The following is a 19,229-nucleotide window of genomic DNA, read 5'->3' as shown; positions in this document are numbered from 1 at the left end:
CTGACATAAAAACACCAACCACATAAATATCAAGAAGAAACATGACAAAATAAAGTCATTGTTCCTTCTTCTTCTTCTTATTCCCAACCGCCCACAAAACAAATGTGCTTCTTCCTCCCCGGCCGAGCGAGATGAGTGCTTTTGGGTTAGGTCGCTAAATGTCACCCCGAAAAATTGGCACATAAAAGTTGACGATAATAAAACTGCTTCCTTCTTTTTTTGCTGCTGCCTTTCGACACGATGCAAACATACTCACACAAGGCTAAAAAGTCTTCCTACCCCCTGCGAGGACGAGGACGTTACGTTCGATCGAAAGCACATGCTTCTTCCCTTTCTCTTGTTTTTCTTCTCTTTTTTCACTCAAACGCTGGGCCGTAAAAAGTTATCAACGCGCGCCCGAACGGAGCTTTTCCACGGCGCGGAGGCCGGAAGTCCGCTATGCAGTTTCCGAAAATATAGAAGGTGATAATAACAAATGGGAAGGAGGGTGGCAAACAGCCTCGCGCGAATCCCAACCCCAACCGCCGTTTGCGCGCTTCGATTTGTTCCTTGGGTGTTAGGGGGTTGAACAGTTCAAATAAAAGTGCGATGGCACATTGGGGGGAAACGGAGTAAGTTTTGAAATTTAATTCAAGATTTTACTGAATAATTTCATGCGGGGTTAGATTCAGAATGTGAGAAATTTGGCTAAATATCACTACATTGGGTCTTGATTGCTAAAAATCCACCACCAAGCTGATTCAAAATCGATCTGCGATCGGTTGTATTTGAATAATTGATTCGATGATTATAATCAATGTTTTCGAAACACTTTTCAAAATTTCTGTTTACGAGCAATCCTTTTGCTTTTCGCAAATCGATCATTCATTATAGTTTTTGATTTGGATCACCCATGTCCAGATTTTGAAAACGTGTTTTCCTAAGATTGATTTTTAATATTTTTTATAGAATTTAAAGAAAAACATTTTTTCAAAAACTTCGAAAATAAAAAAAAATAAAAAAAAATCAAAAAAATAGGTTTTGGCATAAAGTTTGATTTTCAACCGAAAAAAACTGTTATTAAAACTTTGATTAAGTGCACACTATCCCAAAAACTTAAAATTTTTTAAGGTTACTTATGAAGAAATTTTTATTTTTTCATATTCTGACAATAGTGACCATCCTTGTCTATCTTTAAGAATATATTTTCAAAAAGCTAAGAAAATTATCTATGACTTTCTTTTATTTTTTGTTGATCCGACCATTAGTTGAAGAATAAAGCCATTCAAGGAATGAATATTAAGAAACATACACGTTGTTAAGGGTTCACAGCAACAAAGGAAGTTGTTGTCTTCTTATTCCAAAATTGTCAAACTTACGGACCCAATCCTGCAACAACGGGATTGTAAAATTAGTCAAACTTTGTTGTAAATTACTTTGTGGACAGTACTTTCGGGAATGAATAAAAAAATATGTCGATAGTACCCGTAGTTTTGAAGATACTAAAATGTTTGTAACAAAAATATGGGTGCAAAAGCTCTGGTTAATGTGCACCGTTAAGTGCTATTCAATCAGCCCACATTTTTTTTTCAATCGACAGTTTCTTGGAAACTATAAATCCAACTTTAAATGTAAAAATATAAAACCCTTGTGGTTTTTTTTTATCTTTTGAACTAAATATTTTCTGAACATCAGAATCACAACATACATTTCAAAAGGCCTAAAAAGACCCTTTTGAAATGTCAATCATGATTTTGTAATTCTGATAATATGAGATCAATAGTTTCCAATAGATTATCGATTGAAAAAAGAGGACTTATTAAGTAGCTCTTAGAATATATTAGAAAATTCTCAGCTATTTTAAATTTTAAGAGATGGATAAGAGTGAACACTGTTTAAAAAAAGCATACATTTTTTCAAAAAAAAAAAAATGGTTGAAGCTCATTTACGGTGAACTTTACCAAAATTTCATTTGAGTACATTTAGATTGCAAATTCAATTACATCCAAATACATGTTTTGAAAAAAAAAGTCAAGTGTTTTTGCAATTTCCAAAAAAATGTTTTTTTTTAATCAATACTTAGACGAAATAAAACCGTCCGTCCCTGCACTACAGCTCAACAAATGGCATTTTTGATTCACTGAAACATAAAATAAAATGTTTGTCAAAATTGATTTTTCAGAGCAAAAAAAAAATGGTGAATTTGGATATTATGAATCGATGAACAAAATTCAATTCCAAATTAAAAAATGCTAAATTTTAAAATTGCAGAAAATTGCATTGATACAACTTAACAAAAAATCATTGACCACAATGTAAAGCTCCTATTCGCATTAATGTGCTCTTCTAGAAAAATAAAAAAATATATAGTACTTTGTTCTTGAAATCTGGAGAAAAACCAGGTTTTTCTTAAAAACTTAAACTCACCACATATCCTATTTGTGGGATGAACTTAAATTGCATATTTCTCATCTCATCTCATCTTTTCTATTTTTGCATGCAAAATTCTAATAAACCAATCTTACGTTGTTTGTGCAGTCCAAATCGTGGTAGGTCACTGAGTAAGTGATTTGATCATTGAACCGAGAATCATGACAATTGAATATTACAAAATTAATCTTAACTAAATTCGTTCTAAATTCAAAAACGAATTATTCGCTTGATAAATAAAATTTCAAATCAGTCTAAGTAGTATTTAAAATAAGTAATTTAAAACTAACATTTATCAAAATAAATATTTATGTAACATTTTACCTAAAATAAATCTTTTAATAATCGTGATATGGACTCACATCACAACAAACACAAAGCTGTATTAAATTATCCTTTATTTAAATATTTAAAAAGGCCTTACACTAGCGTTTGTTCTGATTCTGTAATCTAATTAATCTCAACTTCTCTTCTCTCATTGTGAAAATAGCTCAACATAAACCTGATTGAAAATTCATTTTTAATTGTTGACAATTTGATCTCAAACAGCTACAGTATGTAAAGTTTGTACACTCCTTGGGCACAATACACGTTTTGTGGTGAAACAAGCGGAAAATTGACCGTTTGACTAACACCTAGTGTTACATTTTGTTCAGAAACTCTTGCCGAACATTTTGCCACGAAAAGCTCATGAAAAGATGATTTTTATCAAATGTTTCATAACCAATACTTCAAAAAATGCAAAAAAAAAGTTTTTATACCTCTCGAAATTTCAAATAAATTGATGTTATTTCGTCGCCGTCGTGCTAACTTGTCGTACGTGCATTTTGGGCCAAATTGAGTTAAGAACGCCATTTTGTGCAGCTCACAATGCCTCACCTTTTGACCTTCACAGATCCCCAAAATTCGATTTCAATCCTGAGATATTCAATAAAAACCGAAAAAACTCCGTGCATTTTTGTCACTTTTTATATGAAAGAAGTTTCAATCTTGTCGTGCTATCTTGACACAGTCTGAAAATTGATGTAAGTGCGACAATTGGCCAAAGGGATTTCAGGTCAGAACGCGTTTGACGCACGTACAAGTTAGACTACCGTAAACATTTGTAATTATAACTCGGGACTCCGGCAACCAAATACAACCAAACTTCGGGACAATGCACAGAATGGTTATCCAATCAAAACGTGTTTTTCATTGTTTACATTGCGTGCTCTCGTTTTTGTTTATTCAATGTCAAATATTAAAACGCGTTTTTCTCGGAACGTCGAAATGGCGGGTGCGACATGATAGCACGACAGCGTCGATTTGTTGATAAATCATCATTTTTAGGGGGTCCAAACCGAAAATTGTCATCCTTATTTGATTTAGAAAAGAATTTGGTTCGAAAATAATGTTCACTAACAGCTTTATTCCAATGTTTATATAACTTTTAAAAATTGTATTTAAAACTTATCTAAACATAATTTTATAACTGAATGTCAATATATTATCAAAGAACAGCTTAATAAATTAATTGGAGTGGATATAACACCGTTTTGAGGGGTCTTTGTATCGATAGAATTGATTTATCGTGGACATACCAACCCGGAAAAACATCGTCGGAAAATTCGACAGCATACGAGCGGCTACATGTTTCGCAAGTCAAAACTTTTGATATACAAACATCCAGATTTTTTAAAACCCACGTTTTTAAACAGCTGAGTAAAAAGTGATTTTTAATCGCAATTTATAATTACATTTTTTAAGCAGTTTTCAAAAACGAAACCATAACAACAATTTCAGTGAAGTTTTAAAAAAGTGGGTTTTATAGAAAACCTAGATACACTCAACCCCCGGTGGTTGGTCACTTTTTCGTTTGACACTATTTTAGTTTGTACACTATCAAAACAAACGTTTGGTAGTGTGTGTGAACTCCGTGTAAAAGGGGTGTCAAACTAAAAAGTGACCCCGTTGGTTTGACAACAGTTGGTGTCAAACCATCGGGGTTTGAGTGTATAGGTCCAGATGAGGGGGCTCTGCCTCAGGTGTGCCACTTGTTTTTTTTTAAATGTCTGTAAAAAAGTCTTTGTATATCTGTACATTTGTCTAAAACTCAAATATATCAATTTGAAAACTAACGAAATAAGTTTCGGTTGATATTTTGACAAAGTAATGAATGAAGTTTTTTAAAAGTCTGTGCACCTCAAAAAATGTCTTGCACAAGCTCACAGACAAATCTGTGCATCTGACATCCCTGCTCTGCCTAGTAGGTCCTCAAAATATAAAGGATTTTTTAAATGTAGTCGTGATGAATACCCACTGTGTGCTGCCCTCTCAAAGTCGGTCCCTTCAATGGAGTAGGGCTTATTCAAGCTGAACGACTTTTTTGTTGTTTCTGGTGCTCGTTATTTCCATTCTCTTCTCTGAGCTCTGCTCTGCATCCACCGTCCAAAAACCAAACCACCGACCAGACCCGCAACCCTCCTCCCACCCCGAAAAACTTCCGGAGCTCGGTCGATAAAAATGTTTTTCTTCTCCGTTTGGTTTACACCCTGCCCCACTGCTCCCAGCTGTACCGTTTTCTTTTTTTTTCTGAGGGCATGTTTCCTCAGTGGGAAAAAAGCGTGTGACCCCGACTAAAACAGATTTGTTCCGTTGAAATGCACTCTGAGCACCCGAACACTGCATTAGAGCCCCGCAAAGGGCCAGGCGTCTCCATCTCCGCAGCTGCCGCGCCAGTAGGAGCGCACTTAATTTCCAAGTTTTCCAAGAAGGGCGCGCGGTCCGGCCCTTCCTCCCAAAAATAGAACCTTGCGGTGGGAGACGATTAATGTTTCTGACATTTTTATTGGGGGTCATTATTGAGTTTGCGGCTTATTGAGATATTTCGCGTGAAGGAACAGGACCGCACAATGGCTTCTTCTGCCTCTGTAGACGCTTTGTGTGTGTCGTTGTATTTACGGACTGGCGAAAGTTTATTTAGAGCGAGATTGATGAACCGTTCGTCCGGGAGCTTTGGGGAGACGAACACTAAATGGGATGCTGATTAATGGGCACCATTCTCCCGTTTAACGGCGGGACCATTTCGATCGCAATCGATCTAATGGCGCTATTTTCTCTCCTTCTCTCTTTTTCTTATCGCAGTGCCGATGAAAGTAAAGAAGACCGACCTTCCGGTGCTGCCACAGGAGACGGAAGTGCTGCCGGCGCTGGATGACGCGACCGACGCGGACAACTCCGAGGACGATGACGACGAGGACGACATTGACGATGACGAGGACGAGGACATGCTGGGAGATGAGCCGATCGAGAGTGACGACGACGAGTACGACTCCGAGGAGGACTTTGACGCCGACAAGGAACCGGACACCGGATCCGCCGTCTGGGACAGCTTCAGCACTCCGCAGACCCTGCTAGGCAAGGACAGCAGCAGCAGCAACGTCAACATCAACAAGAAGGACTCGTTCAGCACGGCAGCGTCCAGCACCACGGAGAAGGCAACGGAAATCCCGACCACCCCCGTCACGGCCATCCCGACGCCGGATCCGTACTTCACCCACTTTGACCCGCGCTACGAGCATCAGAGCTTCAAGGTTTGTATGATTAGTTTGGTGTAATATATACTGTTCGTAGAATTTGCACGCTGAATTCCAGGAGGCACAGCAGAGGCTTGAGGAAAGCCACCGCGAAAAGGTCACCCGCGTCATGAAGGACTGGTCCGACCTGGAAGAAAAGTACCAGGACATGCGAATGGCCGATCCCAAATCCGCCCAAACCTTCAAACAGCGAATGACCGCTCGGTTCCAGGTAAAGTTGGTCTCTCTGCTTTCAGTGCAAAACCATGTCATAGATTTTCCCCTTAAAAACAAATTCCAAACCGCCAAACAAAGTAGCATACAAAGTAGTTGGTTGCACTAGTTTAGTAGAGCAAAATATTTACAAAAACAAAATATATCTGCCCGGAATGATGCCGTAGAATAGCCGTTTGATGAAAACCGTTGACATGCGTTGCAACACCTGAATTAAACGCGCGAATATATTTGTAACATTCTAGACTTCTGTGCAGGCACTTGAAGAGGAGGGCAACTCGGAGAAGCACCAGCTGGCGGCGATGCACCAGCAGCGCGTGCTGGCCCACATCAACCAGCGCAAGCGTGAGGCGATGACCTGCTACACCCAGGCCCTGACCGAGCAGCCGCCGAACGTGAGTATCTTCACAGTTCCCCAAAATTCGATTGAATTCCTGAGATATTCAACAATACCAATTTCCCTACACCAGTCCCACCGCGTCGAAAAGTGTCTGCAGAAGCTGCTGCGCGCCCTGCATAAGGACCGTGCCCACGCCCTGTCCCACTACCGCCACCTGCTGGGTTCGGGAGGTGCCGGCGGACTGGAGGCTGCCGCTTCCGAGCGACCCCGCACGCTGGAACGCCTCGTGGACATCGATCGTGCCGTGAACCAGTCGATGGCGATGCTCAAGCGTTACCCGGAACTGTCCACCAAGCTGTCCCAGCTGATGGACGACTACATCCAGGCGCTGCGCTCCAAGGACGAAACCCCCGGCTCGATGCTGGCCATGACCGAGGAGGCCGAGGCCACCATCCTGGACAAGTACCGCATGGAGATCGAACGCAAGGTCAGCGAGAAGGAACGCCAGCGTCTGGCCGAAAAGCAACGCAAGGAGCAGCGCGCCCAGGAACGTGAGAAGATCCGCGAGGAAAAGCTGCGTCTGGAAGCGAAGAAGATGGAAGCCGCCTACAAGCAACAACAGCAGCAACTCCAACAGCAACAGCAGCAGCAGCAGCAACAACAGCAACAGGCTCAACAACAGCAGGCTCAAACGCAGCTGCCAGTTTCGGAGCAGCCACAGACGCAGAAGCAGATCGAGCTGGAAACCCAGAAGGACACCGAAGCTACACGCGACTACACGGAGGATATCACCATTACGTAAGTTTTAATTCATAAAAAAAATCATAAGATCTTAATCCAACATTCTTTCTTTTTACTTCAATCTAGTAACAGTCCACAGTCGACGGCACTGCCGACCGTAGACGACGAGGCCGTCCAGCGTGCAGTGGAGGAGGTGGCTGCCGCGGTCGCTCACCAGGAAGCGGAACCGAAGATGCAGCACGTGATGGCCCACGACATTGGACACGGCGAACCGGTGAGTGATTATATGATGCTGCTTTCGGAATTTAACTAGTATTTTAGTAACTTATGCTACGTTTCTGGTTGAGTCAACAACAACTAGTAGGTTGACTAGTAGTTGGTTCGGTTGGTCCATCGGAAATTAATGGTTTCCTGGCAGAATTTCAATCAAAATGGAACAATTCGAATATACAATCGTCAAAAATACTAAAATACTAAAAATCTAAAACACTTAACTACTAAAATACTAAAATAATAAAATACTAAAATACTAAAATACTAAAATACTAAAATACTAAAATACTAAAATACTAAAATACTAAAATACTAAAATACTAAAATACTAAAATACTAAAATCAGGGCTGTGGAGTCGGAGTCGGAGTCGGAGCCGGAGTCGGTGGAGTCGGGTCTTTTTAGGGACCTGGAGTCGGAGTCGGAGTCGTCAAAACTCGAATAGCTGGAGTCGGAGTCGGAGTCGGCTAAATTTTATTAGCTGGAGTCGGAGTCGGAGCCGGAGTCGACAATTTCTGATAGACCCGGAGTCGGAGCTGGAGTCGGAGTTATCTTAAATTCAATAAACTTTACGAACTTTTTTATTGTTCAGTTTTTGTTATAATGCTAATTTATCTACAATACTTTTATGAGCCTAATTTATTTTAAACCTGGCATTGATTTTTTTCAGTTAATTTATGGGTTGATTCAAGAGATTTATCAGATGCCATTATGTTTTTGTAGCATTTTCAATTTGATTGCATAGCTCCGACTTTGTTATTTCACTATGATCAGTAAATGATAAATTTCCCCTCATTTACCCATGTTTGTACATTCATAACTCATAAAATTATAAAAAAAAATGTTGTGCAGTCATTTTGCCTTCCTCACTGAGGTAAGGCTATAATCCTGCTCTAAAAATGAACTTTGTATGAAAACGTCGTAGACCCACCTTCATGTATACATATCGACTCAGAATCGAAAACTGAACAAATGTCTGTGTGTATGTGTGTGTGTATGTGTGTGTGTATGTGTGTGTGTATGTGTGTGTGTATGTATGTATGTGACCAACAAACTAGCTCATGTTTCTCGGCACTGGCTGAACCGATTTGACCCGAACTTGTTGCATTTGACTTGGTTTAGGGTCCCATAGATCGAGTTTTATACAGATTGAAGTTTCGATAAGTAGTTCAAAAGTTATGTATAAAAATGTGTTTTCACATATATCCGGATCTCACTAAAATGTATGTAAACTATGTCCGGGTCCATCATCCGACCCATCGTTGGTTAGGTTATCAAAAGACCTTTCCATCGAGTCCACAACATTGAAGATCTGGCAACCCTGTCTCGAGATATGGCCCCATAAGTGATATTGATGTACTTTTTAGAAGCCGGATCTCACTTAAATGTATGTAAACTATGTCCGGATCCACTATCCGACCCATCGTTGGTTAGGTTATCAAAAGACCTTTCCAACGAGTCCAAAACATTGAAGATCTGGCAACCCTGTCTCGAGATATGGCCCCATAAGTGATATTGATGTACTTTTTGGAAGCTGGATCTCACTTAAATGTATGTAAACTATGTCCGGATCCACTATCCGACCCATCGTTGGTTAGGTTATCAAAAGAACTTTCCAACGAGTCCAAAACATTGAAGATCTGGCAACCCTGTCTCGAGATATGGCCAATTAAGTGATATTGATGTACTTTTTGGAAGCCGGATCTCACTTAAATGTATGTAAACTATGTCCGGATCCACCATCCGACCTATATTTGGTTAGGTTATCAAAAGACCTTTCCAACGAGTCCAAAAAATTGAAGATCTGGCAACCCTGTCTCAAGATATGGCCAATTAAGTGATATTGATGTACTTTTTAGAAGCCGGATCTCACTTAAATGTATGTAAACTATGTCCGGATCCACCATCCGACCTATATTTGGTTAGGTTATCAAAAGACCTTTCCAACGAGTCCAAAACATTGAAGATCTGGCAACCCTGCCTCGAGATATGGTCACTTAAGTGATATTGATGTACTTTTTGGAAGCCGGATCTCACTTAAATGTATGTAAACTATGTCCGGATCCACCATCCGACCCATCGTTGGTTAGGTAATCAAAAGACCTTTCCAACGAGTCCAAAACATTGAAGATCTGGCAACCCTGTTTCGAGATATGGTCACTTAAGTGATATTGATGTACTTTTTGGAAGCCGGATCTCACTTAAATGTATGTAAACTATGTCCGGATCCACCATCCGACCCATCGTTGGTTAGGTAATCAAAAGAACTTTCCATCGAGTCCAAAACATTGAAGATCTGGCAACCCTGTCTCGAGATATGGCCAATTAAATGATATGTAAACTATGTCCGGATCCACCATCGGACCTATATTTGGTTAGGTAATCAAAAGACCTTTCCATCGAGTCCAAATCATTGAAGCATTTATGTTTTTTTTTTATTCCAGATATAAAAAAAAGATGAAATTTGTGTACAGGCATTGATGGTAATGAGTGAGGAAGGCTCCAACCACATAGGTGGATTAAGTTAGTTTTTATAAATATACAGTTGATGTTTGCTTGTAATTATGTTTTCTTTCAATTCAAATTTCACCATCAGTACTTAACTAAAATGATAACGTTTTTGAAACATTGGTAAAATTGACCATCAAATTATCAACTATTAGGTATCTCAATCTGGAACTCAACATGCACATTTTGTATATAAATTTTAAAAAAATCAAAGGGCCGTGTTGTAAATATTTGAAACTGTCAGACAATATCAAAAATAAGTTGCAACTAATTGTGAAATCATCATTGAATATATTAAATATATCTATTTCCTTAATGTTTACTATTTCTCTAAAAAAAAATGAAAGTGTGGATCCTTAAAAATATCGTTGAACAAATCTAAAAAAATATTTCTTTTTAAATTACATAAACCGGGTAACATTGATGAAACTTGAATTTTTCCGATATTATTCAACCGGTAAGAATTTTATCATGATTTATATGTTCAAACCATGGACTTGGCTCGGTCACAAAATGTCCATGTATGTATTTTCAAATAAATGCAGTAGAGCTTTGCAATATAGTTACGTAAACTGTTTATTTCAATACCAGGGTGACTTTGACTTTGTGTCTTACAAATTACAGCCTGAATGTAAGCAAAATGATTTTATATGTTATATCAAATCGTTTATGAAGGCTATGTCTCCTTTATTTGTTTTTTTTTTAAATATCAATTAAATACTTGTTTAACTAGTTTATAAACTTTTAAATAAAAGTAATGTAAATTACAGGGGACTCGTGGTGAAGGGGTAAGCGTGGTTGCCTTTCACCCAGTCGGCCTGGGTTTGATCCCATAAGGTCCCGGTGGCATTTTTCGAGACGAGATTTGTCTTATCACGCCTTCCATCGGATGGGGAAGTAAATGTTGGCTCCGGTCTAAACTTTAAGGTAGGTCGTCAGCTCAGTCTCCCTGGGTCCTGTCTCCGTAGAGTCGTTGGTAGGCATTTGGAGTTACAATCTAAAGGTCGTCAGTTCGAATCTCGGGGTGGATGGAAGCTTAGGTGTAAAAAAGATTTGCAATTGCCTCAACAACCAAGCCTTCGGACACCTACTTTCGAGTAGGAATCTCGCAATCGTTCTCCAAGGCAATGCTGTAAAGCGAATAATTTGATTTGATTTTTGTAAATTTTCAGTAAATCAAATAAAAATTCTCAATATTCTAAAAGCAGAATCCAATTATACTTCTTGAGGTACTCTGATTTTTCAAAATCATTTTGTACTACCATTTTGCAAAAAAACAACTTATCAATGTAACCCCGGTATACAGGTATACGCGCAAATGTGAGCTGAACATGTAAGTGATGTTATTAATACTTTTCATTTCATTTCATTTATTTCGTTGTTTAAGCATTACTTGTGTGAAGTTATTTTAAGCTGAGTTGTGGACTACCTTTGAACAGCTGATTAACCCTCTACAACCTAACCCCGCCTTTAGACGGGCTTCGATCTAAAAAATCGCCAAAAATCAATTTTTCAACCGATTTTTGATCTTAAAAAAGCATTGGAAAGAAGAACTCTTAAAATTTTAGAAAATTTCAGGGTTGGAAGTTTAACTTGTTTTATGTGACTTTGCCAATGTTTTTAAAAATGTCATTTTTTTAGGGGTCAACTTTGGCTATGTTTTTTACTAACATTTCCTATATTTTCAGTAAAAATAAGTATGCAGTAATGTTTGTAGTGTCCCAGACTATGCCTCTACGCATTTTTTTGCAATTTAAATGATGATGGTTCCATTCTATAGCAGAAAATGTGAAAAACATGCAAAAAATTGAAAAAGTGACTGTAAAAACGTGAAAAAATTAGATAGGCAAAATGTAATTATATTAGGTGGTAGAATAGACCAAATACTACCAAAAACAAACATAAACTAAACAAGATAAATGCAAATTAAAATACTAAAAATAAAACAAGAAAAACATAAAACAAGAGTAATTAAGTTTTTCGTAGAACAAAAGTTGCTCAAAATGACCTCCTAAACACGGGAAAAATAAATATTTTCGAAAAAAAAATTTGGGCAGTAGAGAGTTAATTCAAAGATGGGAACAGAGTTGGTTCTTAAATAATCTATGTCAACTGATGGAAAGTTACAAAATAACCTTCAAAATAGCTAATAGGTGGGGGATAGTAAGAGGAATAGAGATTTTATTTAAACATTTTTTTAAGATATTCTTAATACTGAGTTAGTATTGGAGTCGGAGTCAACAATTTGTTAAAAGCTGGAGTCGGAGTCGGCTAGAGTTGGCAGGCCGGAGTCGGAGTCGGAGTCGGAGTCGTATGAAACTGAAAGCCGGAGCCGGAGTCGGAGTCGGAGTCGGCTTAACTCAGAAAGCCGGAGTCGGAGTCGGAGTCGGAGTCGTCTAAAACATGACCCGACTCCGCAGCCATGACTAAAATACTAAAATACTAAAATACTAAAATACTAAAATACTAAAATACTAAAATACTAAAATACTAAAATACTAAAATACTAAAATACTAAAATACTAAAATACTAAAATACTAAAATACTAAAATACTAAAATACTAAAATACTAAAATACTAAAATACTAAAATACTAAAATACTAAAATACTAAAATACTAAAATACTAAAATACTAAAATACTAATATACTAAAATACTAAAATACTAAAATACTAAAATACTAAAATACTAAAATACTAAAATACTAAAATACTAAAATACTAAAATACTAAAATACTAAAATACTAAAATACTAAAATACTAAAATACTAAAATACTAAAATACTAAAATACTAAAATACTAAAATACTAAAATACTAAAATACTAAAATACTAAAATACTAAAATACTAAAATACTAAAATACTAAAATACTAAAATACTTAAATACTTAAATTTAAAAAAAATGTAATACTAAATTTCTAAAATTCAAAAAAAAACTTTTATACTGAAATATACAAATACAAATTTTTTAAACAACATGCGTTGTTTGCAATATATTGGAAAAAATATTCTGTCCGTTTGAGATATGTAATGTAACTTTTAGTTATAAAGTAATTATCAGGATATTTTTTACAATTTCAATCAATCAAATTTTGGTAATTGTCACCCACAAATTGCTAATCTCCTCAGTTTTGGGGTTAAAAATTCTTCGAATAATCTCTTTTTCATGAGAAATTTTACAAGAACCTCCAAAATCAAATAACGAGACATTTTTCCTTCTTTTTTTCCTTCCGCAGAGCTACTCGGTCCGGCGGGAGATCTACGGCTCGAGCGGCCACGAGGGCAAGAACGTGTACTTTACGCTGGCCTTCGCCGGCATCGCCCTGATGGCCGCGGTGTTTGTCGGCGTCGCCGTCGCCAAGTGGAAGGCCTCCCGGTCGCCCCATGCTCAAGGATTTGTCGAGGTCGATCAGGTAATTTGTGGAGATTATTTAGACCTTTTGCTATTCGAGATATTGATGATTGAATAACTTTTTGCTCGGCAGGCCGTTGGACAACCCATTACACCGGAGGAGCGGCACGTGGCCAACATGCAGATCAACGGGTACGAGAACCCGACCTACAAGTACTTTGAGGTGAAGGAATAAGTGAAGCATTACATTGCCGTGAGCGGTGCAAGAGAGGAGGATACACACTTGTAGAGTAAATTGCAAAACTATAACATTTGCATCTAGTGTCTGTTTTGAAGAACAAAGTGAAAATTATGTTATTCTGTTTGAGCACTCTATCGGAGGAAGAATGGCAACGTTGGAAGAAGGAAAGTAATCTAATGTTTGTTTTGAAAATGACGATGTGACGCGAAACAAAAGAAGCAAGTAAGGATAAATTAAGAACAGTATTTTTAAGTTCGGCGATTTGATCTTTTTAGAAGTCAAGAGCAAAACTACCGTTAAATAGTGTGATTGTAATTGTAAATTTGCCCGCAAGATATTAATTTAAAGTATTTTTAAGGAAACATGCTAGGTGAGAAGTTGAGCAAATCAGAGCAAGTATATTCGTCAGAGAATGCCGCCGTTACCAGGAAGTCACCAACTGTTTGGGGAATCTCTTCAACAATAACAAACCAAACTCACTCAGCAGTGATGCCAGGCTACCGTTTTTGTTTTTTGTTCAGGCACATTTTCCACCCATCCACACACTTCATATAGCGCAGCAGCAGCAGTAAAAAAACATGAGGGTTTAGAGTCTAAGGGGGCAACTGAATCTGCGAAAATAATACGCACCGCAGAGGTCCCTTCTCATCCCTAACTCATAGTTAGATAGCTAAGTAGCTAATTAGTTATTATTATAAAGAAACAAGACAAAACAAGAAAAAAATAAAACAAAAAACAATAATTGTAAGTATAATAGCTTTTTTGATCAGTAAAAACCGGAAAATGATAATAGAAAAAAACTATCAAAAATATATATTTTTTGTAACAAGCCTGCTATACGCTTTGAAATTTCATATTTATATAATCTTAACAATAATAAAAGGTAAACTATATATTTACAACAACAATAAGACACTCACTATCACATGCTTCAACGGAAAACAAAACAGTCATTCTATAGGCCCTTTTCGGTTTTAGGTTTTTCCCCCTCGACAGTTGACAAAACTCACATGCAACAGCAGCAGCAACCAACATAAGTAAACAAACAAAAAAACCACACTCATTCACACTATAGATGTCGTCCTCGTTGTGTAGACACAAAGCTGTGCAAAAAAAATTCAAGCATCGTAGCCCATGAGGTGTGTGTGTACCAATTAAAGAGCTTCTTCCGAAAAAAAAAACACGTAGCGAGCATTAGAGACAAACAAAAACATGTAAACAAGCAAAAGTTACAAAAGCAAACAACAAACTAAAGGATTAAAAATGCAAAACCAAGTATAAACAAAACAAAACACGAGAACAAAGCAAGACAACATCAATCATGCAAATATCGCAATTTTGTGCATCCTGATAATTCAAATTCGTCCATTTTTGTAGACTTTTGCGAGCGCGTAATTAAATGTAAGGAGAAAACCATCGAGACAAAACCAACCTAACAAAGGGTCGTGCTGTTCCCCGCGAGATATGTCCCAAATTTCATGAAATAAAATAAAAAATCTCACACGTCAGTCAGTGTTGCCAGAAATGCTTGTGATGAATTATTGAAAAAAAGTAAAAGAAACCCGCTTGGCGCTCATAGTTACGATTTGATTGCACTATACCAAAAAAGATACAAAAAGAACCCCCCCTGAGAAAACGGTAAACCCTCAGCCTGAAGAGACACGGGCCGATGTTGATTTTGGTTTTGAGTTTCGCAAATATTCAACAGAAAAAAACTTAAATGGGAAAACAAGTAAACACTCAACTTCAATAAGTCCGAAACAGTCACTACTCACTATTATTCACTTTACTTGCTGATTGGGAAAGACATATAATCTATGTAAAAAATGAATTTGATATTGCTAGAACACTAAAATTAACAATAATGACTAAAAGTATTTAAAGAAACAAAAAAAAAGCAGAATAAAATAGATTATATATCATGTAAAAGTATGTAACGAGAATATTTATACAAACACGTATAAATGTAATGATGTAAACATTTACAGAATAGTTTTATTAGGAGACTACAAAAAAGCAACAATGTAACAACACTTGATTTGATCCAAACCAAATCAGTCAACACTGTTCTTTTCTCTGACGTTTATGTTTTCGGCTATAAGTTTAATAAATACTCTACTTGAAGTTTAAAGCAAAAGCATGATACACTCTAGTCTCTCAACTATAACGTTGAAATGCGAAACCACACACACACATTTATTAAAGGAAAACAAAATACATAAAAAGCATGCATGCAGGCAGGCAGGCAGGACGATTATGCTAAACTCTCTTGAGCAAAAACAAAGTTACGCCGAACTAACAAAAATGAAATCAAGTTTATCACGAAAACCGCTTAGTTTGACACGATTGCTATCCACTACTACTCAAGTAAACAAAACAAAAAAAAAGCAACAATTATATCAGCAAAGTACACGCTAAATCAAAATGTAACCGCTCGTTTATTCATCAGTTCGTTTTTTCAAGACAAATATTACTCAAACTATTATATATGAACAAACTTTTTTAAGATACAGCAAAAACAAAATAAGCAAACCAAGAACAAGAAGCAGAGCGGTGCAAAAAGGCAAGGCGAACAAATTCGAAAAATAACAAAACAACAACTACTTAGCTGTCAAGAACAAAAACAAATGAAATTCATTAACCAACACACATTGGGGAAAGATGTAAAAGGAAAACTAACTTTTTGTGTGCGACATTTAGAAAACAAAAAAGGAAAGGAAATTTAAACAATTTGTATCATCAATGAGAAAAGCAGCAGCAAACAAAAAGGACACAATTAATTGTTACTCGTATGTGTAATGATTGATTAGTAGATGAATACGTCCCTTTTCATTGAAGAGAACAACAAAAAAACAGTAGAATAGAACGTGTCATACATATTCAACCAAAAAGAAAGAAAAAAAGAAAAAGAGGAAACACTCACTGTTAAATCAGGAAATCAGGACACGACGACACAGTTGAAGCTAACGGTTAGAAATTTGTTTTTCACTTTGATCAACCAGTTTGAAAGTAAAGAAAAAGTGAACTCGTCTAAAACAGCACAATAATTTACAAACCCCTTTTGTTTTACGAGCTACCAACAGCAAACGTTTTGAAGATTGATTGGAATGTTCCGAGAAATGATCGCTTCAAGAATAAACAAAAAGCCGCTTCGTTGAATGAAAATCGTAAACTGTTTAATAACTGCGCTGCACCCCTGTTTGGGGTGGTAGTCACTTTTCCTAACAATAAACTGAAAGCAAATACTAGGCAAATCTGAAACCAGTAGAAGCGAGAATTAACCGAATCAAAATCAACAACAGACACACATACAACAACAATGAAACACTTCTATCTGAAAGCTCCCCTTGAAAAAGAGACAAAAATAAGAGAAATAATAACATCGTCCCCACACAAAAAAAGATATCTGTTTGTAGAATGAAAGATAGCGCTGGGAAGAAGAAAGAAGAAGATGAAGAGAAAGCAAATTGGATGAGTCAAAATGCTCTGTAAACAAGCAAAACTAATACCTAATTTGAAGGAGGATAATAGAGTATGAAATAACAATAGTTGTTGCGTTTTTTTGTCGTTGATGACATTCTTTTGAATATTCCCAGAGCTTTTTTTTTGCGAGTGACTCTACTAGACATTAATGGTCGCAACGGTCCCAATTTTGGTTCAAAGACCAAAAACCACTTGCTCGTCGCCGATCCAATCGCTTGTAACCAATCGTGATCTACCAAGATTTGCCAGCAACCAGGGATTAGGTTGGTTCGCTTTACACAGCGATTCAAATCTTTCGTGAATTGCTTGTCCTACTTCGCTCGTCAGCGACACTCACACACGATCATGCTCAGAGAGGAGCGAAAATAACAAAAAACCAGCACGGCACTCGTTAGGCTTGCACTCACACTGTGTCTTTGATATGTGCAAACATTTATTTTGTAAAAGTTTTTGAAAACATTTATTTTAAGCAATCGATGATGTTATTTATCACAACCGGTAGCCAATGACATTGAATCAGTTTAGAGCGATTCAAAGTGATCGCCCGATTTAAGCCAATCACTTTCCTACTCGATCAGAGAGAGATGGAGAGCAGAATACACGGAGCTGGTTTGCGCCACGTATGATTTGTGATCGCCAGTGAAGAGGAGGATTTTGAGCTATCAGAACCACGGCTACGTCACGACTGTCATCCACATAACAAAGTTAATGGCACGTGGCTTTTGAAATTGTCGTATGCGTATCGAACATAAATTTAATCGCAGGGGACAACTAGGGGAACAGCATTTAATTCCGTCAAGCACAAAATGTTGGCATATCAGTACTGTGGTGTTCAGTGACAGCTAGTTTAAAGCTTTTTTGACTGAAATTTAATAAGTATTCAAATAATTTTAAACCAACGGTCAGGAAGAATCAAACTAATTTAATTTTATTTCAAGATAACTGAAGCTATTCGAATTTTCAGTTTAGTTTAGTGAGTTTGGTTGTATTGTATCGTCAAGTAGAACTATGTTTTATTAATCTAATTAATGTAAAATGTGGAAAAATTTACGTAATAATTGTAATTATCTCGCAAATATATGCAAAAGATAAAAAAAACTGGCAAAAAAATAATTTGGGAACAAAATTAATATATTTATTAAATACGACCTTTTCAAAAACCACACGTGAACAATATTGACAGTGCCTCTGGCGGGGTCTTCAGGAAACTGCATGCGTGGCAGATCCCTGATCAGAACCCGTGAATTGTTGAGTAGAGTCGTCTGGCTTGCAGAAACCCGGCCACGAGATATGCTGACAAAGCCGAAAGCTAGGATCTTATGATGATCCATGACGAACTTAAGAGTATTCTTATGTTTGAATTGATTTGAATTGAATTGATTGAATATTCACCGAATATTTGTGAATTACTATCACTTTCAAGCTATCTGGTAATCCGATTGTATTCAATGATCCAAAATGAGTTGTTTTTTTTCATGAAATGTCCAAAGCTTTTCGGACAGTCGGAACTTTAAATAATCCAAATTGGAATTATGCGTCCGAAATCGATTCGATTTGATGTAGAAAAATGCGCTTCCAGAGCACCGACTAGACATCAAATGACTAAGAACGCATTAAAGTCGCCTGTAAAAAGTGCTCCCCAAACACAGACGTGAATCCGATTAACCTAGGGACCATCCATAAACCACGTGGATACTGTAGGGGGGTTGGTCGATTTGGCGATAGTCCATGCTCCATACAAAAAAGTTTTTTTTTGTATAGACAATCGTCCACGAATTTCCACGATTTTCAAAAAAGTGTCCACGTGGTTTCTGGATGGTTTCCTAGCTACTTCATATATTCATTTTTGACTGATAAGACTGATTTTCACAAGAGCTCTTGTGCACTTCTCGGGTTAGTTTTCAAAAGGTCGTAAGCGCCAGTTGTCCAAAATTGAGTTTTTGGCACGGTTGCACTCTTCTAACGCACTACTAATGATCAACTTGAGCAGAATTTCCAAAAAAATAAATTTAAACAAAAATATCGCCTGCATATAAAAGGTCGAATGTGCTTTTCATACGGAGAAGTCACATACGTCCTTGGTGATGCAAGG

At 37.2% G+C, this 19,229-nt stretch overlaps 1 protein-coding gene across 4 annotated transcripts in view; it reads left to right on the top strand.

The window, feature by feature from the left end:
• Window positions 1-17,202, top strand: part of LOC120421822 (amyloid-beta-like protein) — a 163,100-nt gene extending 145,898 nt beyond the window's left edge. For 2 of the 4 annotated variants that reach the window (XM_039585133.2, XM_039585117.2), the window contains exons 5-11: window positions 5,533-5,981; window positions 6,043-6,195; window positions 6,443-6,592; window positions 6,668-7,335; window positions 7,405-7,552; window positions 13,298-13,474; window positions 13,547-17,202. In XM_039585133.2, coding sequence (XP_039441067.1) covers window positions 5,533-5,981; window positions 6,043-6,195; window positions 6,443-6,592; window positions 6,668-7,335; window positions 7,405-7,552; window positions 13,298-13,474; window positions 13,547-13,648 — 1,847 coding nt within the window. In that variant the 3' untranslated portion in view covers window positions 13,649-17,202. Of the gene's footprint in view, window positions 1-5,532; window positions 5,982-6,021; window positions 6,196-6,442; window positions 6,593-6,667; window positions 7,336-7,404; window positions 7,553-13,297; window positions 13,475-13,546 lie in introns of all 4 variants that reach the window. The other 2 variants (XM_039585108.2, XM_039585102.2) reach the window with 2 other exon arrangements.
• Window positions 17,203-19,229: the final 2,027 nt, after the last annotated feature.

This window comes from Culex pipiens, chromosome 3 (genome assembly GCF_016801865.2).
Source record: "Culex pipiens pallens isolate TS chromosome 3, TS_CPP_V2, whole genome shotgun sequence".
In the NCBI taxonomy this organism is placed as follows: domain Eukaryota; kingdom Metazoa; phylum Arthropoda; class Insecta; order Diptera; family Culicidae; genus Culex; species Culex pipiens.
Note: the sequence above shows the minus strand (reverse complement) of the source record. Positions and strands in the feature narration are given on the sequence as shown.